We start from the raw sequence: 25,098 nt of genomic DNA on the forward strand, positions 1-25,098 counted from the left end.
GTAGGTATAGATAATATTAGTTTAGGAAAAAAACCTTGTGTCAAAGCTTCTCTATGAAAGTTTTCTTGGGACATATTTTCCCGAGTCTTAATTTAACAGATCAGACTATCTCATAACGATGAGCTATGTGTTAGGTACATACCGATTATAATAACTATTGTACTATTTATGATTACTATTCTAAAAAACCTTATTTTGCATACAGAATAGTCTTATTCAAAGACAAAGCCAACAATGAAAGTAGAAAACAAAATAATACACTCGTAAAGCTGTATTAACAGAGTAATAGTTAGCCTGCGGCGATCTTCTGTCCCACAATAGTGTACCAGTTATTATGAAACAGACTTTCAAATACAATTTCCTCTGTGTCGGCCCGTGGCGAATGGAAACGTTGATAAAATATGTCTTGTTCGGCTTTGGAATACCCTTTTGAGATATTTAGCTAAACTTATGCTGGTAAGATATAGGTAGATGTACGTATGTGGCTGTTCATGCCTGTTTCGAATATATATAGAACTTCTAAATCTTATGAAAAACAAATTTTTAAGATCTGCCTTTTGCGTGCACACTAAATACAACATAACGCTGTGATTGTTTTTTTTTTCAAATTCAAACTAATTTATTTTTGCGAATGTACCGCCTAATAAAATCTTACTCGCAATTTTTCCTTATTAGCTCACCGTTTAGACCTACCCTGGACTACAACAAACATTTCAAAACCAAAATCAGCTCAATCGGCCCAGCCGTTCTCGAGTTTTAATCAGACTAACGAACAACAATTCATTTTTATTTATATAGATTTTATCCTACCACAAGGCTTGCAAGAACTTAAATTACAAATTAGGTACAAACAGCTAGGAAAAACGGAAAAAGATCACTATTGATCCTATTTATTTTACGTTAGTTATTCTCTTCTAAACACAGAATGAAACCCACTGACGGCCTTCAACACGCGTGGTTACGGATGCGTCAAATCGCGGCAGTGTGTGATCCGCATTATATCCATACTGTTATTAGCACCCTCCAGTCAGGTACCCATATATCAAGGAAAGGGTATTCTATAGCCAGGAAATAAGCATTCCCAGAGAATAATGGCCATGTTTACTAGAAGCAAGCACCAGTACAATATGAAAGGAAATAAAAGATAACTCCATTCGTCTCCACCGCACTTGGATAAAGGAATATAATGACGACATAAATACCGACACGTTGTTATGTTCCATCTCATTTTATGAATGGCAAGGAGCGGGAATAAATGGAAGGCTTATCTGCAATCAAAAACGCACCGATACTAAGATGGTCATAGTATTTTAATTATGAGGAAAAAATACTATGACCAACTTATACACCTGTAAAATAGAGCATTCCTGGTGGATTAGATACATAATAAAAAATAAAAAAACTTTTAGTAGGTATATGATTTATAAGACGCAGTCGCATAACGCAGTTATGCTTAATACGTATCTCATAAACAAAGATTTATAAAATAACAACGTCACGAAGAAGCTTTAATTCTCAAGTTTATACCAGTACTCCATTCCTTCATTCTCCGTGACTAAATATCATTCCACTCCCATTTCAGAGTTACATAAAAGGCTATGAATACGAATACAAGAGTTTATTCTTCCAATGAATAATTCACTCCGGATGATACGCATTATATTCAATTCTATTCACAGTATCCACTCTGGATTATACCGAATCGCCATATTTTATGGGTACTAAGATCTTGATCTTCCCAATGAAAGAAAAACATTGCGGGATTATTAATATAAAGGAGGAAATTGGGTGTCGTCACACGCGTATGATGATCGATGCTTTTGTGACAAAATGTAGTCATAAATACAGTATTATATAAAGAAAAAACAAATTTTTGAGGCTTCAGGATTTAATCACAGAAAAGTGACCGTTCGTTGGAGAAACAATCCATGCAATAAATTTGATGACGATGAAGATAGTGCACAAAAAAATACACTACTTCGTTTAAATGACTTGACTTTCTAGTCAATATAGGTAATATTCGTTTTCTTATAAATACAGTACCTACATACAAGAAGTTTCCGGCAGCAAATACTCAGTCAACTCCTCATATATTATACAGTAAATAATTATGAAGCATGTACTTAAGCGTAATAACTTTGTTTAATGAGTATACCGTGATATTTGAGCCCAACAGGTTTCTGTGTGCTTAGCATTAAGTAAAGACACACTTAGCGGTAATACGGCCTAAGAATGCGTAAGTACATACATTAGTCGTGCTGAGAAAATTAACTGTGAGTAAGGTAATTATGCTAGAGTTACTATGTATTAGAATGCCTAGTATAAGTACCTCACTTGTTTTCCAAGGTAAAGTGTCTGGAGATGTAGATTTAGGAGCTGGATGCGAGAAGCCGAAAATCGATCTCAGTGGCGTGCACTTGGAGAGGCCTATGTCCAGCAGTGGACTGCTATAGGCTGATGATGATGTAGATTTTGTTTCGCTTATTTTGCCTTTGGCGCATTCTTAATATGATAATAAATAAACTATTTATTTCTCTTGATGATGCATTGTACGTCAAGTAAAATATTGCTTTCTTCGAACTTTTGGCGTTCAATTCTTTCATTTATTCGGCACTATTTCTTATGTTAAGAGAGTGAGTATATTTATTACTTTGAAAGCTCTTTACTTATTAAATGGCATTGTAAAATACTATTATAAATAACCGAATACAAAATAAACTAGGTAAGTATCAATTATTACTATGATAAGAAACGTCTGACACTTTTAACTTGAGAGTTTATTCTCATTGAATATTAATTCAATTGAAATGAGGCATTATTTTCATCATGGACTTCAGTGAATTAATAAACAGAACGAAGCAGACGCATTTTTTTATGGAAAATAAAGAAGTCTATTTATACTCGTAGGTTCATTTATAACTACCATCTGCTAGAGATTTCACCGGCATCCCGAGACTATCTTCAGCGCATTTCATAAAAAAGTAGCTTGTATGTTATTTTCATTTAACTGTTTGGATTCATCAAAATCCTTCCAGAAGTTTTTGCTTGAAAGAGTAACGAACACAATACAAACAACAAACCTATGAACTTCACGTTTTTTTTAACTTTAGAAGATAGGATCCAGAGAAGTTTAACAGAAGTAAAAATTGTAGGAAAAATATTTGTGGTTACACGTAAGTTCCATAAAATGCAACTTGCATTTTTCCTGTGCCAGATGAACAAAAATGCGGAAAAGTATTTGCTATCTACGCTAATATTTTAAGTGTGCAAATGTTCAAGGTAGGTGATAATCTATGTTGCTACTGGACCTATTCCAGAAATTCTTTCAAACCTTATAGCTAGGCGTGGAATTTTCTTCCTGCACCTGGATAAAAAAGCCTCTATCTGTTTTCAGACTCAAGATTTGACCATTTGACGCAACAGACAGATAGTTTTTTTTCTCGGATATAGAGTCAGATACTTCAGAAAGATTTATTTCACGGTAAAATCTTTTGGGGCTGATTTCAATTTAAATGTTTCCAAAATAATTGTTTTTGTACATATTAAATCCTGTAAAGGAATTCTACGAAGCAAATCTGTTTTAATGATCTTATGTGTCTCTTTGTTCAGTACAAAGAAATAAAACTCTCCGTACGATCTGGAACACAATATTATTTAACTTTCCATCTTTGTGTCTTGAACGAAGTCAAAGTATGCGAACAAGAATATTGTATTACTGCTAGAAATATGATTCGAACGTTACGTACTTTAAATCAAATAGAGCGTGTATATCTTCTATCTGGGTTTTCAAGCGTGGAAATATATCACAAGATATTTCAAACAATTTTAAAGACATTTGCTAAGAAGTATTGAAACTTGTATCACATAAAAAAACTTCGTGTGCGCCATGAGCCTTCGAGGCAAAATTTCAGTTACACAACTTTTGTAATAGCATAAATAGTGGCTATGATTAATCGAGATACAGTTCAATGGTTAACAAGCAATAATTAGTGCATTAAATAGTTATTACAAAAATGATAATTTACACATCCAATTTACTACAGTCGCAAAAGAACAAATTTAAATTGGATTCCAAACAATTTAATTCTGATGGAGTTGGTACTTCATTAAGCCGCTTTTAAGCTTTTAGTTTCATAAAAGTTGAAATAAATTGTAAAGGTTTATTACAAATTAAAGTATTTGTATCTTTTCATTGATTTAACGGACAGACCGTCTCAATAATATACATATAGTCGTAAGTTCTATCAGACACTTCACTTAAGGTATCGTGATTAGTTTATTTTTATTCTTCCAAATAAGCTATTAAGCTCAATTTAACAAATCCTATGTTCAGTCAAGAGAAGCAGATTTCATCCTTTCAAACAGATATAACCATAGAAATCTTAAACACATTGGTACCAATAACTTCCACAAATTCAATACTACGTCAGTTCTCGATGTCAACAAAATACATTGTGCAAATAGCAATTACAGCGCTAAATTCAGCATAATCTCGGCGTACAGCGGCTGACGGGGTATCTACATTCATTATTTAACAAAATGCAAATCAGTTTGTGTTGGGGAAATACAATGTGTGTGTAATATTGGAGCACTGAATTAATGTAGCCGTATTGTCCAAAGTGAATTGGGTCTGCGTTAGATAGTTTTGTGGTAGGTATGCACTTAATTGTATTGTAAGGGTATTGGAATTATTACGCGATAGGTAATAATAATTTTATTTTAAATCTAAACATATATGGAAATAAAAAGGCTTAGGGTAAAACTAGATACTTATAACAGTAGCTATATTTTCAGTGGAAAACTGTTCGGACAGTTTAGTACTGTAAGTTGTAAGTATGTTATATAGTATAGACTTTTACCCCCTTTACTACACAAACTTAAACATCTGTTGAACGCTTGTCAAAAAAATGTGTGAAAAACACTTGTCAAAACGGACCTTATTTCAACGTTATAATTTGTCATTTTTTTAGACAAGTGTTCAACAGAACGTATAAAAGGTTTTGTAGTAAGGCTTTTAACTTTTATCACCAAATAAACGAAACGATACATACCCAACAGGAACATGTTTCAATCAAAAACAAACATACATATAGACTATAGGTAGATTGAATACAGAAATGAAACATCAGTAATTCTCCCTAACGACATTCCCACTTGGATCTGGAATTCAAGCTAATGACATTTGCACTCTTGAGTTCGACACATTCTGCTAATTGGGCTCGCGTATCACTGAATGAGCTGCCATTGATGACACGTAATCTATTTACTGGATACGACTACGATGTTTCGTATCTGTGTTTGATCTGGATGAGCTCATAAATGCAATTTTGAATGTCGTGAAGTTAATTTGGTAGTATGTTTGAAGGATGAGACTCGCTTGAGATATTGAGGTGAGTTCAATAAAGTACAAATTATAGTTTGACTGGCTAAAACAGTTATATATTCCACCAAAATAAATCACTTTAACTACCAATGACCGGTTGGCTATATCAAAAATTAACACCACTTTTCTGAAAATGAAATTACCATTATATCATAAAATTTCTAGGTACAAAACATGGGCTTATTGTAAAACTATTTTACCTACCAATTGATATTGAGCTACACATACTTTCAATTTCTCCGTCCTACCTTTATTATAGGAAGGCTATAAAAAGGTTTTCAAGCGAGCAGCTTTTGATTAGAGCCCTTTTGTGTTCCGCTCAATCTGAGTCGAGACCCGTCCCTCTATTATATGAACTTTAATAATGGACCCTCATGCTAGAGGTGCTAAGGAATCTAAAATAACTGCTATATATTATAAAAGGGTAGCTTAAAAATAAGTGTAGAAAAATAATAAACTTCGGGATGCTTTGTGTTTGGGAACATTTATACAGTTTTTTCAAGTTTAGTTTTTCAAACTAAAACAACTGGTATTGTTTCAGTCGCATTTTCTGCGCCAAATTAAATTACTTTTAAGTGGTAGCTACAAAATAGAGCTCTTTGGAAATGCTTTTAAAAAGAATTAGGAGCACAGTTAAAAGTACCTGTTTTATTCGCTTAGCTGTACCTGAATTGTAATTCACAAACTCCGTTTTATCTAGAAACAATGCAAGTATGTCTTGCAGTAAACAAAGCAATGGTGGTAACATAAGCTAAGATTTTTTATTTTCCACTCCAAATCACATGACCTAAGATTATTCACTATTATTCAGGCGACTTCGAATTTCTCCTTTACCAATTTTGCTGTCGAAGCAGCTGGGTCTTTGGATTAAATCGCATTATATGGACCAAGTCAAGCGTAAAGGCTTCTCACGTAAAATAAAGTAATGATGGTTCGTGAATTCAGGCTCGTTACACAGCATGCAATACATTTTACTGCAAGTTGTAATTGCAAATTCCAGTTTTGACTTTGAGAATTTACTGTAAATACTTGAAAACAAAAGTCAGAATGTAGGTGGAGATAAGGTAAACATATTAATAACGGCCGTCCCAACATTCGGTCTATCGATTGATTTGCTTATTAGAGATAGAATTTTGACATTAGACACATACAAGCAATGAAACTGTAATATATACAAATTACATTGTATACAAATTTATATATCAAACAATGTTTAAGGTTCTTCTAACCTACAGACAGACATGCGTTGCTGGAGAATTTGTTCTGCAACTTCTTCCCAGCAAAAAGTTGTGGGCGTTTTGGGGGGCTGTCTTTTGTAAATTCCTGACATTCAAAAAGTGGTCTTGCAGCCAAGTTTGAATAAATGGATTTTTATTTTGATTTTGATAAATTCTTATCTCTAGAAAAACAAAACCACTGATAGATTGTAGTAGATAGTATTTGGAATGGCCATTACAAAATAACAAAGTCGCTATCGAAAGTCAAACAGTAATTGTCAGTTATTGGGCAGTTAAGTACAGGGGCTGCTTTTGATCTGAAACATCTCAAACATTCGTATCGAGACAAACATCTACAAATAGCCATCATTTGTTATTTGTTTGATAAAAATAAGTTTTCGTAGGCAAGGCTTGTTTTTGACATTCATGATTTACGATCTGAAGGGACGCGTTACTGAAACTCGAGCAGAAGGATTCTTATTTTTTGGAAATGAAAAAACTTTTCTTTTGTACGTGTATAGAATGCTTTCGGTAAACGTTCAATATGTGCATTATAAGTACATAATATGGACTTTTTTATGGAAAATCATTAAATAAACGGTTAGGAGCGTAAGAGAGTGTCAGACTCTTACTGTTCCTTCTTAAGCCCTTTATGTGCCATGGCCGCAGTACCACTTTTAAACAATTCTGCAGCCCGAGTACATAATATGGTCCTAAATATACTTAAGCTAAAAATAGCACGATTACACATGTTTTTTTACTATTTAAACAAAAACGCACAGAATTTCCAAAATAAAACTCCTCTAAATGCTCAACTTTCTTTGTCTCCAGAATGTGGTGGTGTGAGACGAGTGGCGCGGGGTGAGGTGAAGGGCGGGGCGCCATGAGCGCTCCCGAGCCGTCGGTGCTCAGCGCACTGAAGGGCTTCACGGAAACCAGCGACAAGTGGCCCGGACCACGTGCTGTTAAGATCTACGTCGCCTCCGTTTACAATGGTAAGTTCAAAATGTTCTGTGATAAATCTTGAGATTTTATATCTGGAGTACCTATACCTATAGCACTATACTATGCCGAAATAAATTAGCGATAAGACCACCCGTTACCTATATCACCTACATAATTAGTGTTAAGATCAAAAATGTAAAAATTGGTGTACCTAATACAGTATACTTTTCTATAACGCGCCATACTACCTATTTAGTATTTATGCACATAAACAATGGGTAAATGAATCGATGGGACGCCTCATTTCAGCTCAAGACAGACAGATAAGTGATTTAAAGTCAATTTATTTACTGTCTTTTGTGTGATGTAACGTGAATTACCATTTTATAAAGCACCTAGGATCAAGCACCTACCTAAGGATCAGATATTACTTAACAAACAACTGAAAGTCATTAAACTGCTACATAGCCGCCATCATTTCTACGTTTGCCTTTGGTTTCGCCCGCATTATGGACTCTTAAACAAGAAAACTTTTGGAGTTATTGTGCTTCTATTTGAAACAAGGACAATGCGCAACATTGCGACAAGTTCGGTTTACATAAAGTTTCATTGTTGTAAAGGAATAATCAGATTTGAAAAATTAAAAAAGTTAGATTGTAAAACTAGATAAATAAAGTATTGACGGGTCTTTTCGATCAGCATTAGGTACATGACGACTGTAAAATACAAGAGTTCCCAAGTAAAGTTTCCTATGTTTCCCTCAAAATATATTTTAGCAATTATACAACATGTAACGTAATTAACGCACACCCTCAAACACCCTAATTAGAATATTATGTTATAATCATAATACATACACTGATTTTTTAATTTAACATGTATATGCATTGTTATTCAATAAATTAGTTATACCAATTCTTGGAGAACTTTTTGGTCATACTACTACGCACGCAAATATCGCGCCGCGCGCCGCGCGCCGTTCGACTCGACACAACATAACGAAACTACGGAACTACTTTGAGTTACGGTCTATTTGAATTTGTTTTGACTGTACAGGGTTAATATGACAATAATTTCCGTAGTTTTAACTATTTTTGGGATAAAAAATTACCTATATTAAAAATGATATAAATCGATTCAGTAAACGATTCTGAACAAACTAATTTCAGGATGTGCGTTAATTAAGTTACATGTTGTATATTTTCTACTCACAAAATAAATGAAGCACCCCAGTATCTCAGTCATTGAAGAGGCTCACAACACATTCACAAGAACTGTTCAAGTCATGAATATTTTCATCTTTTGTATTTCCTTGTAAAGCGAAAATCCTTCTTTAGAGAATACTCCAAATTGTATCAGTGTACCGTAGGTGCTCGGCTGAAGTACCCAGTATCCGCAGAGCAGACAAGAGGCTCCCATCTCTGCCTCGTTACTGTGAAATGTCATTCATATTATGTTCATATTTTATTTCTGGGTTTATTTGAGAGATGGGATGCTTGAAATTATTCTAAAAATATTTTACAACAGTATTTCTAACTTGACGAAATGACAATTCAATATGATGGCAATGTAATACCTGTAATACCACTCAATTTTCAAAAAGAGTAACCATGGAGTTTCTTGCCCATTCTTCTCCACAGGAAGCTAATTTTGGAATGGGCAATTAGCAAACTTAGTTATATTTTTGACGTTCATAAGTGCTTTTAAAGGCTTAAATGAAATAAATGATTTGACTTTGACTTTGATGTTTCACTTGATGTTTGACTTTGATGATAACATTACTAACAGAAACCTCTTTCCCAGAATTCCGCGAGGAGAGGCGACAAATCCTGGAGATGGTCGGACCAGAGTTGCAGTCCACGTACGACGATCGATACATTGAGGTAAATATGTAGCTAATAATACACACTATTTAAGAAAAATTGTCTGTCCTACGTGTTACAAATCATTATCTCCGGAATATCATTATGTTCGAACATAAAAGTTGTTACAAGAAGTAGATACCTGATGCTTCGTTATAAATCAAAGAAACCACACCTACTTTTTATAGAGCACCTATAAAGAGACATAAACTTCTCACTCATTTGTGTGAACCCTAGCACCTGTTCAATAAAGTTTTCCAAACCCACACAGACAGGTCACAGCTACTCGAACGTTCCTACATATCACATTACGACTGACAAAGTTTCCTACACAAAGTTTCCATTAAACTACATCGCCACAAAATGTGCGAACACGGTCCAAACAAACTTTTGGACCAGCTACCTGAAATGTGAAGCATATTAGTGACCAAAATGAAAATTAACTTATAGTTAGCAACTCTCGGCCCATGTGGTAGCTTCGTGTAATGTCGGATAATTTTAGATGTAACATTTGGTAAGCTTATTATGAATCACAAACTAGGCGTACCCAAAAATAAGTCGTTATTTGGGAACTTTTAGCTTAGAACATTTTGACTGTCAAACTGTTTTACTGAACATAAAGTTTTGTCTCCTTCGACCTTAAATTAAAATTTAATTCGTAACGATTTTTGATTTCTTTTATTACCTGACTAACATCTTTCTTTGTAGTTGATCATAAATGGACTTGTAGTTGGTCATAAACATAATTAATATAAAAGTAGATGAAATAGTAGCTAAGTTATATCACTATTTTACAGACTTTAATATAGCAAGACATTTTGTCAAGATAGATAAAACAGTTCTTGTAATCCGACTCACAATGTAAACTGAAGCCCGTAAAATATGAATGTCAAATAAAGGGAAAAGATGAAAGAAATAATAATTTCATTTGGGATTACCGGTAAGACCTTCTCACAAGATCGCGGTCTTTGTTGCTTTGTATACCTATTATTTACATCATAGACCTTTATTAGATAAAAGCTATGAAAGGTACAAATAAATAAATAATGATCGGTGGTTGGTAGCCGCCCTGAAATAAGATCTAATTTAATATTAAAGAGGGAAGATGAGATTTTTTGTTTGCATTGATTGGCTTTGAAACTACAGAACTGTGAATCACCCTATCCCTGGGGACATTTAAACCTATTCTTTATCGGCTGTGCTCGCCATAAATTACCTATTCTTACAGAATGAAACACCTGTATTTTTTTCTACATTCAAATCAATATGTTAAAGTTGTTCCAACTTAAACAGATTTCATCAAACGACACGAGCTTGATCTATTTCTGATAAACAAAGCATTAAATATTCATTCTTAAACCAGCAAAATGTGTTAACACCTTCCTGAGTTTTCCTCATGCTTGTCCTCTCTTGATTTACCTTTTTTCCACTCAGGCGACAAAACCCCTAAGTGCACCTCCCTTCAGTTAAAAATACAAAACACCGTGAAAACCTTTCACACGTGGATAAACAGTAGATAAAAAGTAAACCAAGACCCAAAGGTTGTTATCATAAAATATTCAATATCACTCGTACTTTCACACGGTACAATATTTCGGGGGCAATATTAAAGGTAGACGCTAACCATCTGTTCATACAATCTTCCAAAATGAATAAGAAATATTCTTATAATTATATAATATAATTATCTTTACATATTTTGCCGAGTCCTGAATGTCAATGTCACAAAAGAGTCAAAGCGAGGTCATGGAAAGTTCATTTTAAAATCTATTAAGTATTAATTTTATAAACCTGAAGGGTATAGTAGAATATCAAGAAGGTACAGCACCTAGCATAAAGCCACAGCCATTATTTAAAAGCAAAAAGAAAATCCAAAATGGCCGCCCAGGTGCGTTTCACGACCATCTTAATTGCGGTTTTATTCGATTATGCGATCTGAATTAATTAACCAGGTAGAATTAGCGGTCCCATATTAACCTTCTCGGCCCCGCATTCTGGTCAGGTTTACCGACCATCGATTAATGTTTAATCATGTTATAGATATTCGAATATTAGATAATAATGTGCGCGATGCTTCACCTTATTGAATTATTCTGTCCCAAATATTTGAGAACAATATAATCATGGAGTAATTTAAACCCAATTATCAAAATTAGGAACCTCTATAATACAAGCTGATCCCCGATATCGGGTTCGTAGTTACAATTTTGTTTATTACCGTAAAATATCTACTGTCATAATGTATATGTAATACCAATACATCATCAGATGAAATTATATTCAGCAGCCAGCCTAACAACCCGAAAGCCCCACGATCACATAATAATTTTAATAGATAAGTACCAAATTCCCTTAAAATGTAGATAACATTCCCTTAATGTACGTTAATTACATCCAACTCAAATAGAGTATACTTAGTACTAAGCTCTGGTCTCCATTAATGTGTATTCGACTGCATCTGAAACTTTGGTGGAAGAGAATGTAGCTCGCATTATTGAAACAGTGTAGATCGCAGTCAGACGTATAATTTAGTTTACCGATTTACGGATGTGGAGTTTCATGGTGTCGTTAATGGTTCGGGTTTGAATATAGAAATTGAGATAGAGTATGACGGCAATTCTTCTTCTTTCGAGTCGATGACATGTCATATATTGAGACTACACTATGTCAGCCCAATATGCCGCCACAGCGAGAGCACGGCCGGATGCGCGGCAATACTAGTATTATTAACTAGTGTTAGGTACTATTACTAACTAGTCATATTTTAGATTCATCATAATGTTATGTAAATATGCACCATGTGACATTTCAATTACAATAAATGCTCTTTTCGTGTTGAGATTTGCTAAAATATGGTATTGTTCGCTTATACGCTACAGGTAGCTTGGCCATTTAGTAGTTATCAAGGTCTGACTGACCAAACCTTCGCACTTCTGCATATTGCACAAAGAGAGAGATCAATTTCAAATCCAAACCCAGTTCAAGAAAATAGTCCTGTTGATTGAACCACATGAAAACATAACAACCGCATTAAAAATAAAGTATTCTCCGCAAAAGTATCTAAAACGCAATCAAACTAAATCAATAAAACTTAAACGCCACGTAACGGCTCAATAAAGTAAGTTAAGTACAAACTTATGTAGGATGCGGTTAATACTCGTACCAAAGAAACTTCGCATCGCCTCGGTTTAAAGGCTTTCTAGAAATGTGCAGCGAACATTCTAGACTTAAGAGTGGATTAAATGTAGTTGGGTGTTAAGTTGTTTCATCAAAAGAGGTTTGTTAACTGCCATTTTGGCTTTGTGGTATTAAGTGACGGAAAATTGTGGCTTAGTGTAAGAGGTAGTGTTTAGGTGGTTTATTTAGTAAAAGCTTTAATATTAATTGTAGAAATGAATCGAATAATAAAATCTCACTCACATTCAAATTAAAAGCTTGATGCTTCTATTGCTATAATAGGTTCAATAAAAATAACAGTCACACAAATTCATGCACATTCAAAAATTATCATTTCATTTTCAAATCAGATTGACACTAATTTGATCTTTGGCAGTCAAACCGATACTTTTTAAATTTATTTTTATTTAACTGGCGCAATTACGGCCAGTTGCAAAGCATTTCAAACTTTTTTATAAAATATTTTTACTCTGAAATTGCATACGTATGAAAATGGAAAACGAATCGGATATAAATAAACGACGATTTGCCCGTACCATTTCAAACAAATTCATAGCACTCACCCGAGAACGTTGAACAAATAAAAAAAGGCAGTTGCAGTTGATAAAATATTGTAACTTTAGGTTTGTTTTACATGTAAAACCTTTTTGATATTTCCATAGATCGAGTTCGTGGACATGCACTATGGAACCGACGGTGGAGACGAAGCTAATCCAGCATTACTTCAACATTATCTCGAAGAAATACGATGCTGCAACCAAACATCGAAAGCCGGTTATTTTCTGGTAAGCTTACAATATTTTCTTATCTTTTAAGCGTCGTCAAACTTAAATATGACCATTATTAGATAGACAAAGAACTATTTTTTTTTTTTATAAAGGTTGCTGTACCATTCATATTACTATTATTTTTTGAATTTAGAACACAATATTTGAATTTAAACTAGTTCCATATATATTTTTTTTAATAGATGACAATTTGGATAGTGTTTTGAGAAAATTAAATATTGTCAACAGGCAGAAAGCCGTAATTCCTTTGCGTACAAAAAAATATTATTCCTGTTGCAATATTTTATTACCTGTGGTCGATTACGTCAGCAAATTATGAATTTTGTTTTTCTTTTTCATTTGTTTTATTGGAGGGAATTTTAATCTCGAAAGTAAATTCGTATTTGGTTTTGTGAAAAAGAATTAATAACAGTTTGTTCGTTAATTTGTAAGGTAAAGGCAAAATAGTGGTATTTTATGTGAAAAAAATATGTACCTAGTATTTAAGTTTTATAGTCTAACATAAAAAAGTAAAAGTCGATTTTTATGCAACACACGCACAAACGTAGGTACAGACAATAATTATTCAAAGCCTTTTCTTTTATAGACGTTTTAAAAATCTCTACCAATCATTAAACCCACCCACACAAAGTTGATGGTTCTCCCCAGTAATTATTTTTAATTGGAATAGGTAATTTGAACTTAGTGCTCCATTTACTTAGAACTTTCACAGAATGCTTTTTAAATTACTAAGCGTGCGAACAATTAAAAACTTAAAATAAAAAGTGAAAAATCGTTTTAAAAAGAAAAGTTCTTCAAGCTATTATTAACTTTTCTTGATAAAATGGTTAAAAGAGTTTAAATTTTTAATATCCCTCGAACGAATCCTGTTAAACGTGAAATTTTTGTACCTATTAGAAATGGAGCGGCCAATGTAATTTATTTAAGTATTGCCAATATTAAAATTAAATTCGTGGTGTGTGCTTAAATACATAAAAATTTTCAATACCTACCTAAACATTTCCATTTTCATAAAATGACTCGTATCTCCTTATGTATGTTTTTTTTTTCTTTTACCTAGTGCCTCATCGGTGGCGATGCATCATCATACCAGCCGGTACTCCCCTTCAAGATCCCAGAAGCTACCTTCGAGGAGCTGGTCAAGTCAGATTCGGCACAGGCGGCTCTTGTTCGGGCTTGCTACCGGCTGAATGGAGATGGTAGCTACCACTTGGAGGGAGAAGATAAGTGGTAAGTTATTTTTAGTTGGACTAACTGTTCCCCGCGGTTTGAGCATTTTTTCAAATAGGTAATAATATAGGTAAACGTTTCTATTGTGCCATCTGCCAAGCTGCGCCAATGTGTGCAATGAAACGAAAGGTTTTTTAAACCGCGTTTTTATCCTGCAGAGCAGTTTGGTGTCGTTTGTATGTACAAACGCGCGGCACCGGCGCGTCTGTATCGCTACAAACGCGCGTCGACGGCGCGTTTAAAAAACGTGGTGTGCATAGGCCCTTACTGGCAAAAAGGGGCATTCGTAAGTTTGGATTCTTTGTTATTCAGGCTTAACAAACAAATTCATTTGCCCAATCAGACTATTAGAAAGAATAAGGCTAGGTATAAAAATATGTTGTTCTAGGAAAGAGAAGAGGTAATAAGTGACTGGTTATTTACTACTGTATAATGTGAAAGTTAAATAAATTAAGCTATCCAATTAACACACTGGCATTGGCTTTTATGTAACGATACAATTACATCAGATGTAAACTCAATTTTAATTCGGTTAATTGTTCAAGTGAATCTCATCAAAAAACCTTTTAACCACTGACTGCTCATTACTGAAATCAGGACATTTTGTATTCTTTAATTTTATCGCAACATCTCGACTACTTTCTTATTATAACTATGTTATTTGCGACTCAATACTATTCTATAAGTTTGAGTATCGGCAAAAAAATTACAATTATATTTGAAGACTTGAAATAAGCCAAGCATTGTTAAGAGATATTTCGTAAGATTGCATTTATACCTCCTTAACTAACTTCTATTATAAGTAGTCCTTAATCAAAAACTTTGGATGGTTCTGTATAATTGTTCGGTGACTCCCATTCAATTATTAAGGGAAGTTTGAATCATCCTTATCGCATTTCATCTTTCAAGTCGTTAGAATTTACGAGCGGTTCCTTAGCACGAGGTCTCATTACTCTGTGGAATCGTAAAAATATATAATTTATTGCCAGACTCAGTGGGTATTGTCCACATAAATATTGCTACACCTTCAAGTAGGTCCCACAGGTTATGTTTTATTATGGCGACGAGGGAACCCAAAATATAAGGATATAAAGAAGCAATATACGCCGAGGAAATGGACCATTATGAACAACCGCTACTTTAATAGAAGAATAGAGGATAAATGTGGTAAAAAGAGCTATTTTGGCCACAATGAGACCGCCATTTATTTTTCTTTGTTTTTATATTGAGTCGAGATTAAGCGTACCTATTATACGTAGCCACAATGGTTTGTTATCTACACAATTACATACACGGCGAAAAAATGAAAATAAAATAAGTATGCATTAAGAAGCCGGCTTATTGTCGGTATATACCTAGGTTGTTATTAAATAATAATATTATAATCGAAATAATTGTTCGTGATGTCTCTGACTCGTTAGAGTTTAGTAGGAATATTGATTAGGCACAAATATGCTGAATCATTGAAGCATAACTATGAAATATTTCATAAATATTCCTAAGTTACAATAAGCGAGTGACATTTACATAACAATAATAATATCAGACGCTATTGTTTCTCAACTCTCAACATGTATTTGGCACAAAGACAAGTTTATATTACATCTGCGAACCTAAGTTTTTGTAAAAGTATCGAGCTCTATAAGGACTCCCTAGAGGCTTGTCACAAACTTAGAAAATAATTTCTTTTAACCAAAACTTTTCGCAATATTTTACGTTTATGTTGGTACATGTACGTGAAGAAAGGATTTTGAAAAACTAGGTAGAATAAAAGGGTTAGATATTATTCACAAGTATGATAAATAAAACCTTTTTCTGTTTCACAGGTTCAGTGATTTAATGGATCGCGAAGAACAGAGGAGTCGTCTTTTCGAGGTGCAAAAAGCATTTAATGCGACAGCCCTTGAAGCTTCGGCCAACGGTCTAGAAGTATCCGACTTGCTCCGTAGCCCCGTCGAATTACAATGTGAATTAGCCTTAGGTAAGTTTTCATTACATTTTTAATTAATAAAAGATCTCTTATATCAAACAGACTTCAATTACACTAATTAAAAGTGAACAACACAAAACAAGACAGCTTTGTCAACAATGGAGACGAACAATTAATGCTCGGACAAATTAATTGCCATGGCTGAATATTAGAAAATAATTAATTACGTCTGCTATGGAGTTCTAAGCAAGTTTAGAATCAGTGATATTGGATATTTTATTGAACATGATCCACGCTTCTGTTTATTTCAAGTGGTTTGTTTGATTTTGCTAATTAATGAGATCAAACATGATATTCATTATTTCGTGTTGTAAATCTTGACTATGAACATTTTCCCGTTAGTGGAATTGCAGAGCCCAAAGAAAACACATTGATTGAAAAACCGCAGCTTCCCACAAAAACACACTTCATCAAGGAACATGCAAAATTAAAACAAAAAAACCCGTCCTTGCACACTAGAAGCATATCAAATCTGAAGAGAAAAAACCGAAAGCATAACCATTGTACGATCCTCCGATCCAATTACTCGGAAACAGCGGCCCGGTTCAAAATACCGTCGTGTTTTATTTGCTACCAATACTAGGTATTACGGCCGTAAAGAATTGTACCTCACTCCGTGCAGGTTTTATATAGGTATAACTTTTAGTTCAGCATTAGTTTTTTCTGAAACAATGCTGGTATTTTTTTGCACGGAATGTAAATGTTGCTGTGGATGGCGATAAAGTTTAATCTTGTTTTTATGATTCTATTGTTTTTAGTTTTGGTATCCTCAAATCTGTTATTTATTTTTCCATGGAATAAAATTTTGGAATATGTGACCCATACAAGTGTACCTATAGTTATACCACTATAGTTTGTAATTTATGCTTCCGACTTGTATGAAGGAGACAGTTTATAGTAGAGTAACTTTACGGTAATCGAAACCACGTTTCAGAAGCTAAAAAGTATCTCTTTTCAGATCTCCTATCAAGTGGCAATCATCCTAAAGGGATGATAGCCGTTATAAGGGATACGCCAGACTTGGAGCCGGATGATTCCAAAATAACCGTGTTGGCGCATAGCAGGTTAAAAGAATTGAGAAGAAAAATGGAAGACGCCTTACCTGATACACATATTATTACATTGGAGTAAGTACATATGTATTATGTAGGGTTTCTTATAATCATATAAAAATGTAAGCTTGTGACAACCAAGGCAAAATAATGAACTAAGTAGGTCAGTCATAAACCGGCGCGGGAAATTTTGTATGAACTTAATACACAAATTAAAGAATGGAAAATGCACGTTCTAAAAGAAAGATATTTTCCTTATAGTGTGTTAAAAATATCAAATATACCTAAAGTAGAGGAGAGACGATTTAGTTTTATTGACATATGAAAAGTCGCTTCGACGTTGTGACAGTATGTCATGAAAAAAATATTAATCTGACTTTTCTATTGTCGGTATACGATCCTATTTTCTACCTTCATATTACGAGTCAAGTTATGTCAAAGATGTTATGAGGAAGGAAAATAACAATCTCCTTAAGAAATACCCGCTAGATTAATAGTTTTTATACGTCTTTTATAAGCCACTAAAAAAGGAAAATATTGTAGGTGTTTTATTACTTTTATATTGATATTCAATACTGGTTCCAATAATAATATTTGAGGAATTATCAATGAACGATTAAGAAGCTATTCTCAAAGTTTGGCAATCAATCATGAAATGAATTTAAAATTCATTAGGCGTAGATAGCGCCGAACATTTTAATCAAACTCGAGCAATTTTCATACATCGGCATCGTCGCTAAGTATAAAATATTGCCTAATATTAAATACTTGGAGTCTCCGAACTTTCAACCTTTCTCATGAATGCAAAAGTTAATGAAATAATGAAGTTCGGAGCTTTCAAATTATAAATTTATTACCATCAATTTTAGTCTGAGCAAAAGCTTTTATGATGTAAAGGTGATAGAGATGACCTAGTCCTTGAATCTAATTAAAATACCCAATTTACCTAAGTACTTTTATGAGCATGCAACACACCTGTTAATGTTTTCAAACAATAATTCATAAACAGTCCACGAGTTAACGGCTACCGATAATTGAGTTAAATAGATAATATAGAAATTAGAGGATCTAGATATAAAATTGTTTGTTTCCAAACAGGTCATTATCAGCAGATTCATCGAGAACAGACGGAGCGTCTGACAACGAAGAGAAACTAGCTCCCTTCAGGGAGAAGGTACAAGTAGTAGTCAGTTCACTCGTCGACGAGAGCCTTAGCACCGAGCCCGATCAGGGGAAGGGAAGAAAAAAGACTGTACAGGTATACATTTCAAATAACAAAGCCCCTGTATGTCAAAAATTGAAATTTGTCCTAGAGCAAATGTTCGTATAAATCCTAGAAATAATAGACTTCAAACTTTAAAGTCTGAAATATTGAACCAAGTGAAATGTCTAAAGTGACAACTTTTCGCGCACGAATAATTTATTGATTCCCATTTCAACTTTCAGGAAGTTTTTCTGGAACACATCACTCATCTTAGGATATGCATAGAACATAATCGTTTGTATAAAGTTAACGTTAAGCAAGTTGAAGAAGCAGCCAAAAGTATTTTAAATAACGCTAAGGAAAATTACGAAAATCGCACACGGCATCCACCGGCCTTAATATATGGGCCCGATGCTTCAGGAAAAAGCACCTTATTGACACATCTTTACTTCAAGTGCGAAGAAATTTTTCCAAAGCCAGTGTTGAGGATAGTAAGATTTTCCGCTTCGACACCGCGATCGGCCTATAACTTGGAGCTGCTGCGAGTGATGTGTCAACAGATATCGATAATTTTAAACATTCCCGAAGGTTACTTGCCGAAAGACGCGAGTTTCGATCCTCTTTATATTAACAATTGGTTCCAAAGTCTGCTTAGGAAATGCGAGGAGATGGAAAATGAGATTTTGTTAATATTTATCGATAATGTTCATAGAGTGAATCCGTTGGAATGTGATATAGTGACGGGATTATCTTGGCTGCCGATGTCGTTGCCAAGAAATGTGTTTCTTGTGTGTACTAGTGCCGTATCTTTGGAGCAACTGCAGCTGACGCCAGCGCAGAAAGAAAAGTTCAAAGTTCAGAACTGTTACTATTTGTTGGACGCGATCGACGAGACTCCCGAGAATAATAGCTACGGAGACTATATTGATGGTGCCTTCGATAACTTAGAAGTCGTCTTCGGTTCTAAAGCGTTTAGTAAATTAGCAAGTGAGTACCAAGTACCTACATTCATTTTGTAAGAATTTTAATTGAATCAGTTTACCTACTAACTTTTGGTACCAATAAAAGCCAAAGTTGCCTAAGCGTTGAATAGGTATGTACAATACAATTGTGGTACATTAAAAAAATATATAATTTAAATAACTTTATCTCCTCAAGATATATTTTTGTAACTTTTTAAACCCAAATCCCTTACATTTACTAACTATACCCCATTATCACCAGGTTACATAACATGTTCAGAGTTCGGTCTAACGGAGCTAGAACTCTTGGAACTGCTGATGCCGACCAGCAACAGTGACGCGGTCATCACGCTGAAGGAAGCCAACTTCAACTTCTCTACCATATGTGTCGCTAAGAATATGATGAGTAAGTGTTATTATTTATTGCTTATTTGTTTATGTAAGTAAATAGATTAAGACTTAATGAGTCTGTCTTTATAATTCCACATCGAAACTATAACTTATTCCTAGGTTTATTCGGAGAAAACAACAACAAACTAACAATCGAATTCACAAAAAAAAATGCAAATCTCCGCTACATTTGAATTCAACATACTTATTCAAGCTCATTAATATAATATCAAGCTCTCATTTTTTAATTCTATGTAGCACAAACAGGCTCAAATAATTTAAAAATTAAACAGATCATTTTAGCATTCGAGCGAAATAATATCAAATTAATCTCTAAATTATTCACAACTATTTCGTATTACAGCTTCATAAATTTCACTAACCACAACTTTAATAATCGGACTAGTAGTGTTGGGGCTATATCGATAATGCCCTCATTGTTTTGCCAAAAATATTAATATTAAATCGCTCCAATATCACGAGCCTGGTGAAATTTAATCTTCTGATTGAACCAATTTTGTTTTCATACCCATAATAAATAACAATTTATATTGAAATTTTAGTGTGAAAGTATCTAAAGAGCTTAATTTTCGTAGCGGCACTTTTCATGAATAAATATTTGTACACACAAATACTTATTGCGTATTCTAAAACACTATAAATCCAACATATTTTTTGTTTTGATAATAATTGCCATCACTTTCTAAAAGAATAAGAAGAAAGCATGACACAATAGAAAATCCCGCAAAATTCTGCTATTCAGATGCAATCTGCATTTGATCAAACGGTTTCAATCGACTTGTACGCCATTCCCTCGGACATTCACATTTTTGTGTCCAGAAACGAATATAGAAATGGAGTTTCGATAGAAAACAATATCTCTGTGGCACCTGATCCAATTTTATTGTCATGTAATTCAATTACAATCCACGTACTTTTTGCTTCATATTATTTAACAGAGCGTTCTATATCGCTCGCTTTAATAATAATGTTTCATTGTTATATTTTATCTACAAAGCTGTCGGCTTACTGAACAATGTCGATTCGATAAACATAAATATAAATTGGTTGTTACTCTTTATTGTCTTCATTGGAGTTTGTTGCGTTTTCATGTCCATATGATAATGTTATAAAGCCAGCTTATTATCTTAGACGATACGGTTTTTATGTTTGCTCATTGCTAGCTTAACCGCTTGTTTATTACTATGTCGGTTATGAACATTAATCAACTGTGTTGCCCGCAAACTGTTCTGGGTGGGAGTCTTGGCGTAGATAGTGCTAACGAATTTTGGACAGTTGTGAATGTTCTCATCTGATGGCATATCCCAGATTATGTTTCATAGTCAATGCACTGGGACATAAACGTATCCACGTATGACGTCATTTTCTATATTATAAATCACTTATTGTGTTACGAAAAATAATTTAAATAGACGTTTGTCATGATTGAAAAATATTAATTTTCTCTAAGCACTGTGAAACTTCTGTTGAACGTTTTTGTAGTAAGGTCATAATATTCTAATGAGATTTTACATTTTTGTAAGCCCTTTACTGTGTAAAAATATATTTCTAAGCCTATATTTTTCTTCCTACCAGAAAACCTAATATCGGAGAACGTAGTATCAGGGCGTTGTACGTGGCGGTGGCGGGCCGCGGCGGCCAGCTCGCGCGCTCGACGCCGCTACGTGCGCTCCCAAGCGGCGCTCAGAGATGCTCATTCAGACCTCGCCGCGCTACACTTCGCAAACTTCTTACATGATGCTGATGATACTGACACTTCTGAAGCTCAGGAACCTGGTGAGTTGATAGATAGAAAGGAGTTAGTACCACTGATAGTAGCAAGAGATGCCGAGGTGCCGCTACATGCGCTCTCAGGCGGCACTCAGAGACGCTCACTCAGACCTAGCCGCGCTACTATTCGCTAACTTCCTACACGACGCCGATGATACTGATACTTCTGAAGCTCAGGAACCTGGTGAGTTGCTAGATAAAAAGGAGATAGTACCAACAATAGCTCAAGCGAGTAGTGCGCTCTCAGGCGGCGCTCAGAGATGCTCACTCAGACCTTGCTGCATTACACTTCGCCAACTTCCTACACGATGCTGATGATACTGACACTTGTGAAGCTCAGGAACCTGGTGAGTTGATAGATAGTAAGGAGATAGTACCAGTAATAGTAGCCCCGAGCGAGTAGTGCGCTCTCAAGCAGCGCTCAGAGACGCTCACTCAGACCTCGCCGCGTTACACTTCGCCAACTTCCTACACGATGCTGATGATACTGACACTTCTAAGGCTCAAGAACCTGGTGAGTTGCTAGATGATACAGAGATAGTACCTACCAATAATAGTAGCTCGAAGAGTGGGACCTTGGTGGTATGGTGTCAAACCTAGTTAGGAAGTACTTTGACGCCCGATTCTTATGAATGAGACTTATTTGATCCGATTACTACCTTAGAGTTAATTGTTGTTATTATTCCACGCGGAGACTATTCGATTTGAGAAATCTGGTACATTACGTCTTGTTAAGAAATTAAACTTGCTAATACTCCATGTAATAAGAAAATTAAGGAATTTTCTAACGAATTGGAATTGGTTTTTGAGCTTGAAACTTCTGAACTTCCAAAGCTAAAGTTTGGAGTTCACTGAGAAGTGACTTGTCTCAAGATGACGAGCACACTGCAGTGCAATGTGAAACTTTGCATTTGAAAGTTCTAAGTGAACTTAATCAGTAGGTGAACAGGTGCGTGAACCTAAATATCTAGCAAAACAGTATTTATCTTCATTATAATTCAACCACTTGGCTTTACATTAATCGTTTCATAAAAATTCATAACAGCCATGGCAAACAATAATTTATTCCATACTCAAAGTCTCATCAATCCTGCTGACATGGATATCCATCGCGTGTCGTCCCCAATAATGCGTACAAAATTCCTTGGGATCAGCGCCTAAGCAAATGAACCACGTAAGCTCGTTTTAATAATCTTGTTGACACCGTCAACGACGCGCGCTAATACGCCAATAATTTCATATTAAATTCCAATTCTTGATCGTCGAATATTTCATATTTCTCTCCCATAAATTGTGAATATAAACAAGGTTTGAGAATCTATCGGAATTTCAACAAAAATGAGGTGCAACACCATATCATTTTGAAAGCAAACTTGTCGCAAACACACCAGATGTAGGACCCCTTTCAATTCGTTTTGATTGAATTCCGCACATCTAGTATTGCGCCTTCACACAAAGAAAACTCCTTTAGATATCCGAGATGATGAAACCAAACCTTTCCATCCGAAGTGTATTCGAGCCCGGTGAATTGTTTCCAGGACGGTATAACGCTATATTGTTTACGTTTTCTTTGAAAATGTCCAACTTTAACATAGGTAGGTAATGTAATGGATTTTGAACACAAAGCCGCTGGGGATTATGTTGATGGATTACTTTACGTCAGGCATTTTTATGTACCTGTAGCGTGACGGTCGTTGACCTCGATAACACTCCATTCCAGTACCTACACAGATACTAAAAATACCTGCATTGTTATCCTATTAGTACCCGCAACATTGTACTTACTTATAGGTCAACAATGCATACCTAATTTCATAATTTGTTCTTGAACCTAAATATAGAATGAGATGAGTATTTTTTTGAATCCAATATAATCCCTATGTACGTTTAAGTTGCGAATTGGTTTAAATTATAATACCTAGATTATATACCAAACTATATATTTAGAGAAAAAAAGTTCCCATCTAAACCACATGACAGTTCGTGTGCTCATAGGTTGCGTGGACAATGACGACGATGCTCTCCTGGACTCGACTCCCTTCCACTCCGCCAGTAGGACGGCTGCAGCGTTCACGCAGCGGCACGTTGAAGAGTCCTGGCTCCATCTACTGTTAGCTGGAGACTTCTCAAAACTGAAGGACCTTACTGTCTGTAACTTCGACTTTTTGCTTGCGTCGGTAAGTCACTTAATATTTTGTTATTTGTTAAATATCACACGTAATTGTTCGCCATGTTGGTAATTTAACAAAAAGCAAAAAAACATTATTTTCGGTTTTATTATAACTTCTCTGTTATTTAGAAATATTTTACTAATTATCTCTTTTTAATTATGTAACAAAACTTTCCTATAGTTAATTAAAACTACCTAAGTAAACTACTGATTCTAGTTACTACTTCGTGGTAGGTACGTATTTAAAATGAAACTATAAACTATGTGGTTTTATAAACCACTGATTCTAATTAGTACTTCGTGGTATATGTCGATTGTTCAACAAGGATTGTGGCTATAATGCGAACACTGAATGGGTTACAGACAAGTTAATACAAATTTTTGGCCGCGTAATAAACAAAAGGAGTAAATGGGTTATATTCCATAGAAGTAAACAGGAAAATCAAAACCGAACTCTGTTTTCAATAAACCACTATCAGGTCAGCAAAAAACACAGACCAAAGATGGCCGAAAATAATCTTTTGAAAAGAAAAAAAGCAACAATTATGAAAACATATTTTTCATTTTCTTTCACATCGCCCAGGGTTCGTATCTCCTTTGATGTCGCCTAAAGCTAGGCACGCCTTTAATGGACAAAGTACCTTAACATTATACCGTAATTCTATTACCATTCCCAGCCGTAAATCATTCTATTCTTAGACGAAAAATTGTCGACGCCCCTAAAATTCTTCTACGCAATTATTTTTTTATATATTTAATTTCCTCTCCTTTCGTAACTCTTTTAGATTTGGCGTTTTTGCTTTGTTTTTTTATTAAGTCAAAATTTTACTTAATTTGGGTAAAAATATTGTTAATCGACGGCTCCTAAGTATACTGAGTCAACTAACAAATTTTGCGAATTGCACTTTTTTGTGTATTAACAATAATTAAATCATTT

The 25,098-nt window shown here is 34.6% G+C and overlaps 1 protein-coding gene across 4 annotated transcripts in view; it reads left to right on the forward strand.

Annotated features, from left to right (window-relative positions):
• LOC110374817 (protein qui-1) overlaps positions 1-25,098 on the forward strand; it is a 111,488-nt gene that overhangs the window by 61,245 nt on the left and 25,145 nt on the right. For 2 of the 4 annotated variants that reach the window (XM_064034204.1, XM_064034205.1), the window contains exons 2-12: positions 7,432-7,595; positions 9,349-9,428; positions 13,247-13,369; positions 14,433-14,602; positions 16,429-16,583; positions 17,551-17,719; positions 18,743-18,902; positions 19,091-19,835; positions 20,073-20,216; positions 21,797-21,997; positions 23,972-24,168. In XM_064034204.1, coding sequence (XP_063890274.1) covers positions 7,484-7,595; positions 9,349-9,428; positions 13,247-13,369; positions 14,433-14,602; positions 16,429-16,583; positions 17,551-17,719; positions 18,743-18,902; positions 19,091-19,835; positions 20,073-20,216; positions 21,797-21,997; positions 23,972-24,168 — 2,256 coding nt within the window. In that variant the 5' untranslated portion in view covers positions 7,432-7,483. The remainder of the gene's footprint in view (positions 1-7,431; positions 7,596-9,348; positions 9,429-13,246; positions 13,370-14,432; positions 14,603-16,428; positions 16,584-17,550; positions 17,720-18,742; positions 18,903-19,090; positions 19,836-20,072; positions 20,217-21,796; positions 21,998-23,971; positions 24,169-25,098) is intronic. The other 2 variants (XM_064034206.1, XM_064034207.1) reach the window with 1 other exon arrangement.

Source organism: Helicoverpa armigera, chromosome 4 (assembly GCF_030705265.1).
Source record: "Helicoverpa armigera isolate CAAS_96S chromosome 4, ASM3070526v1, whole genome shotgun sequence".
NCBI lineage: Eukaryota > Metazoa > Arthropoda > Insecta > Lepidoptera > Noctuidae > Helicoverpa > Helicoverpa armigera.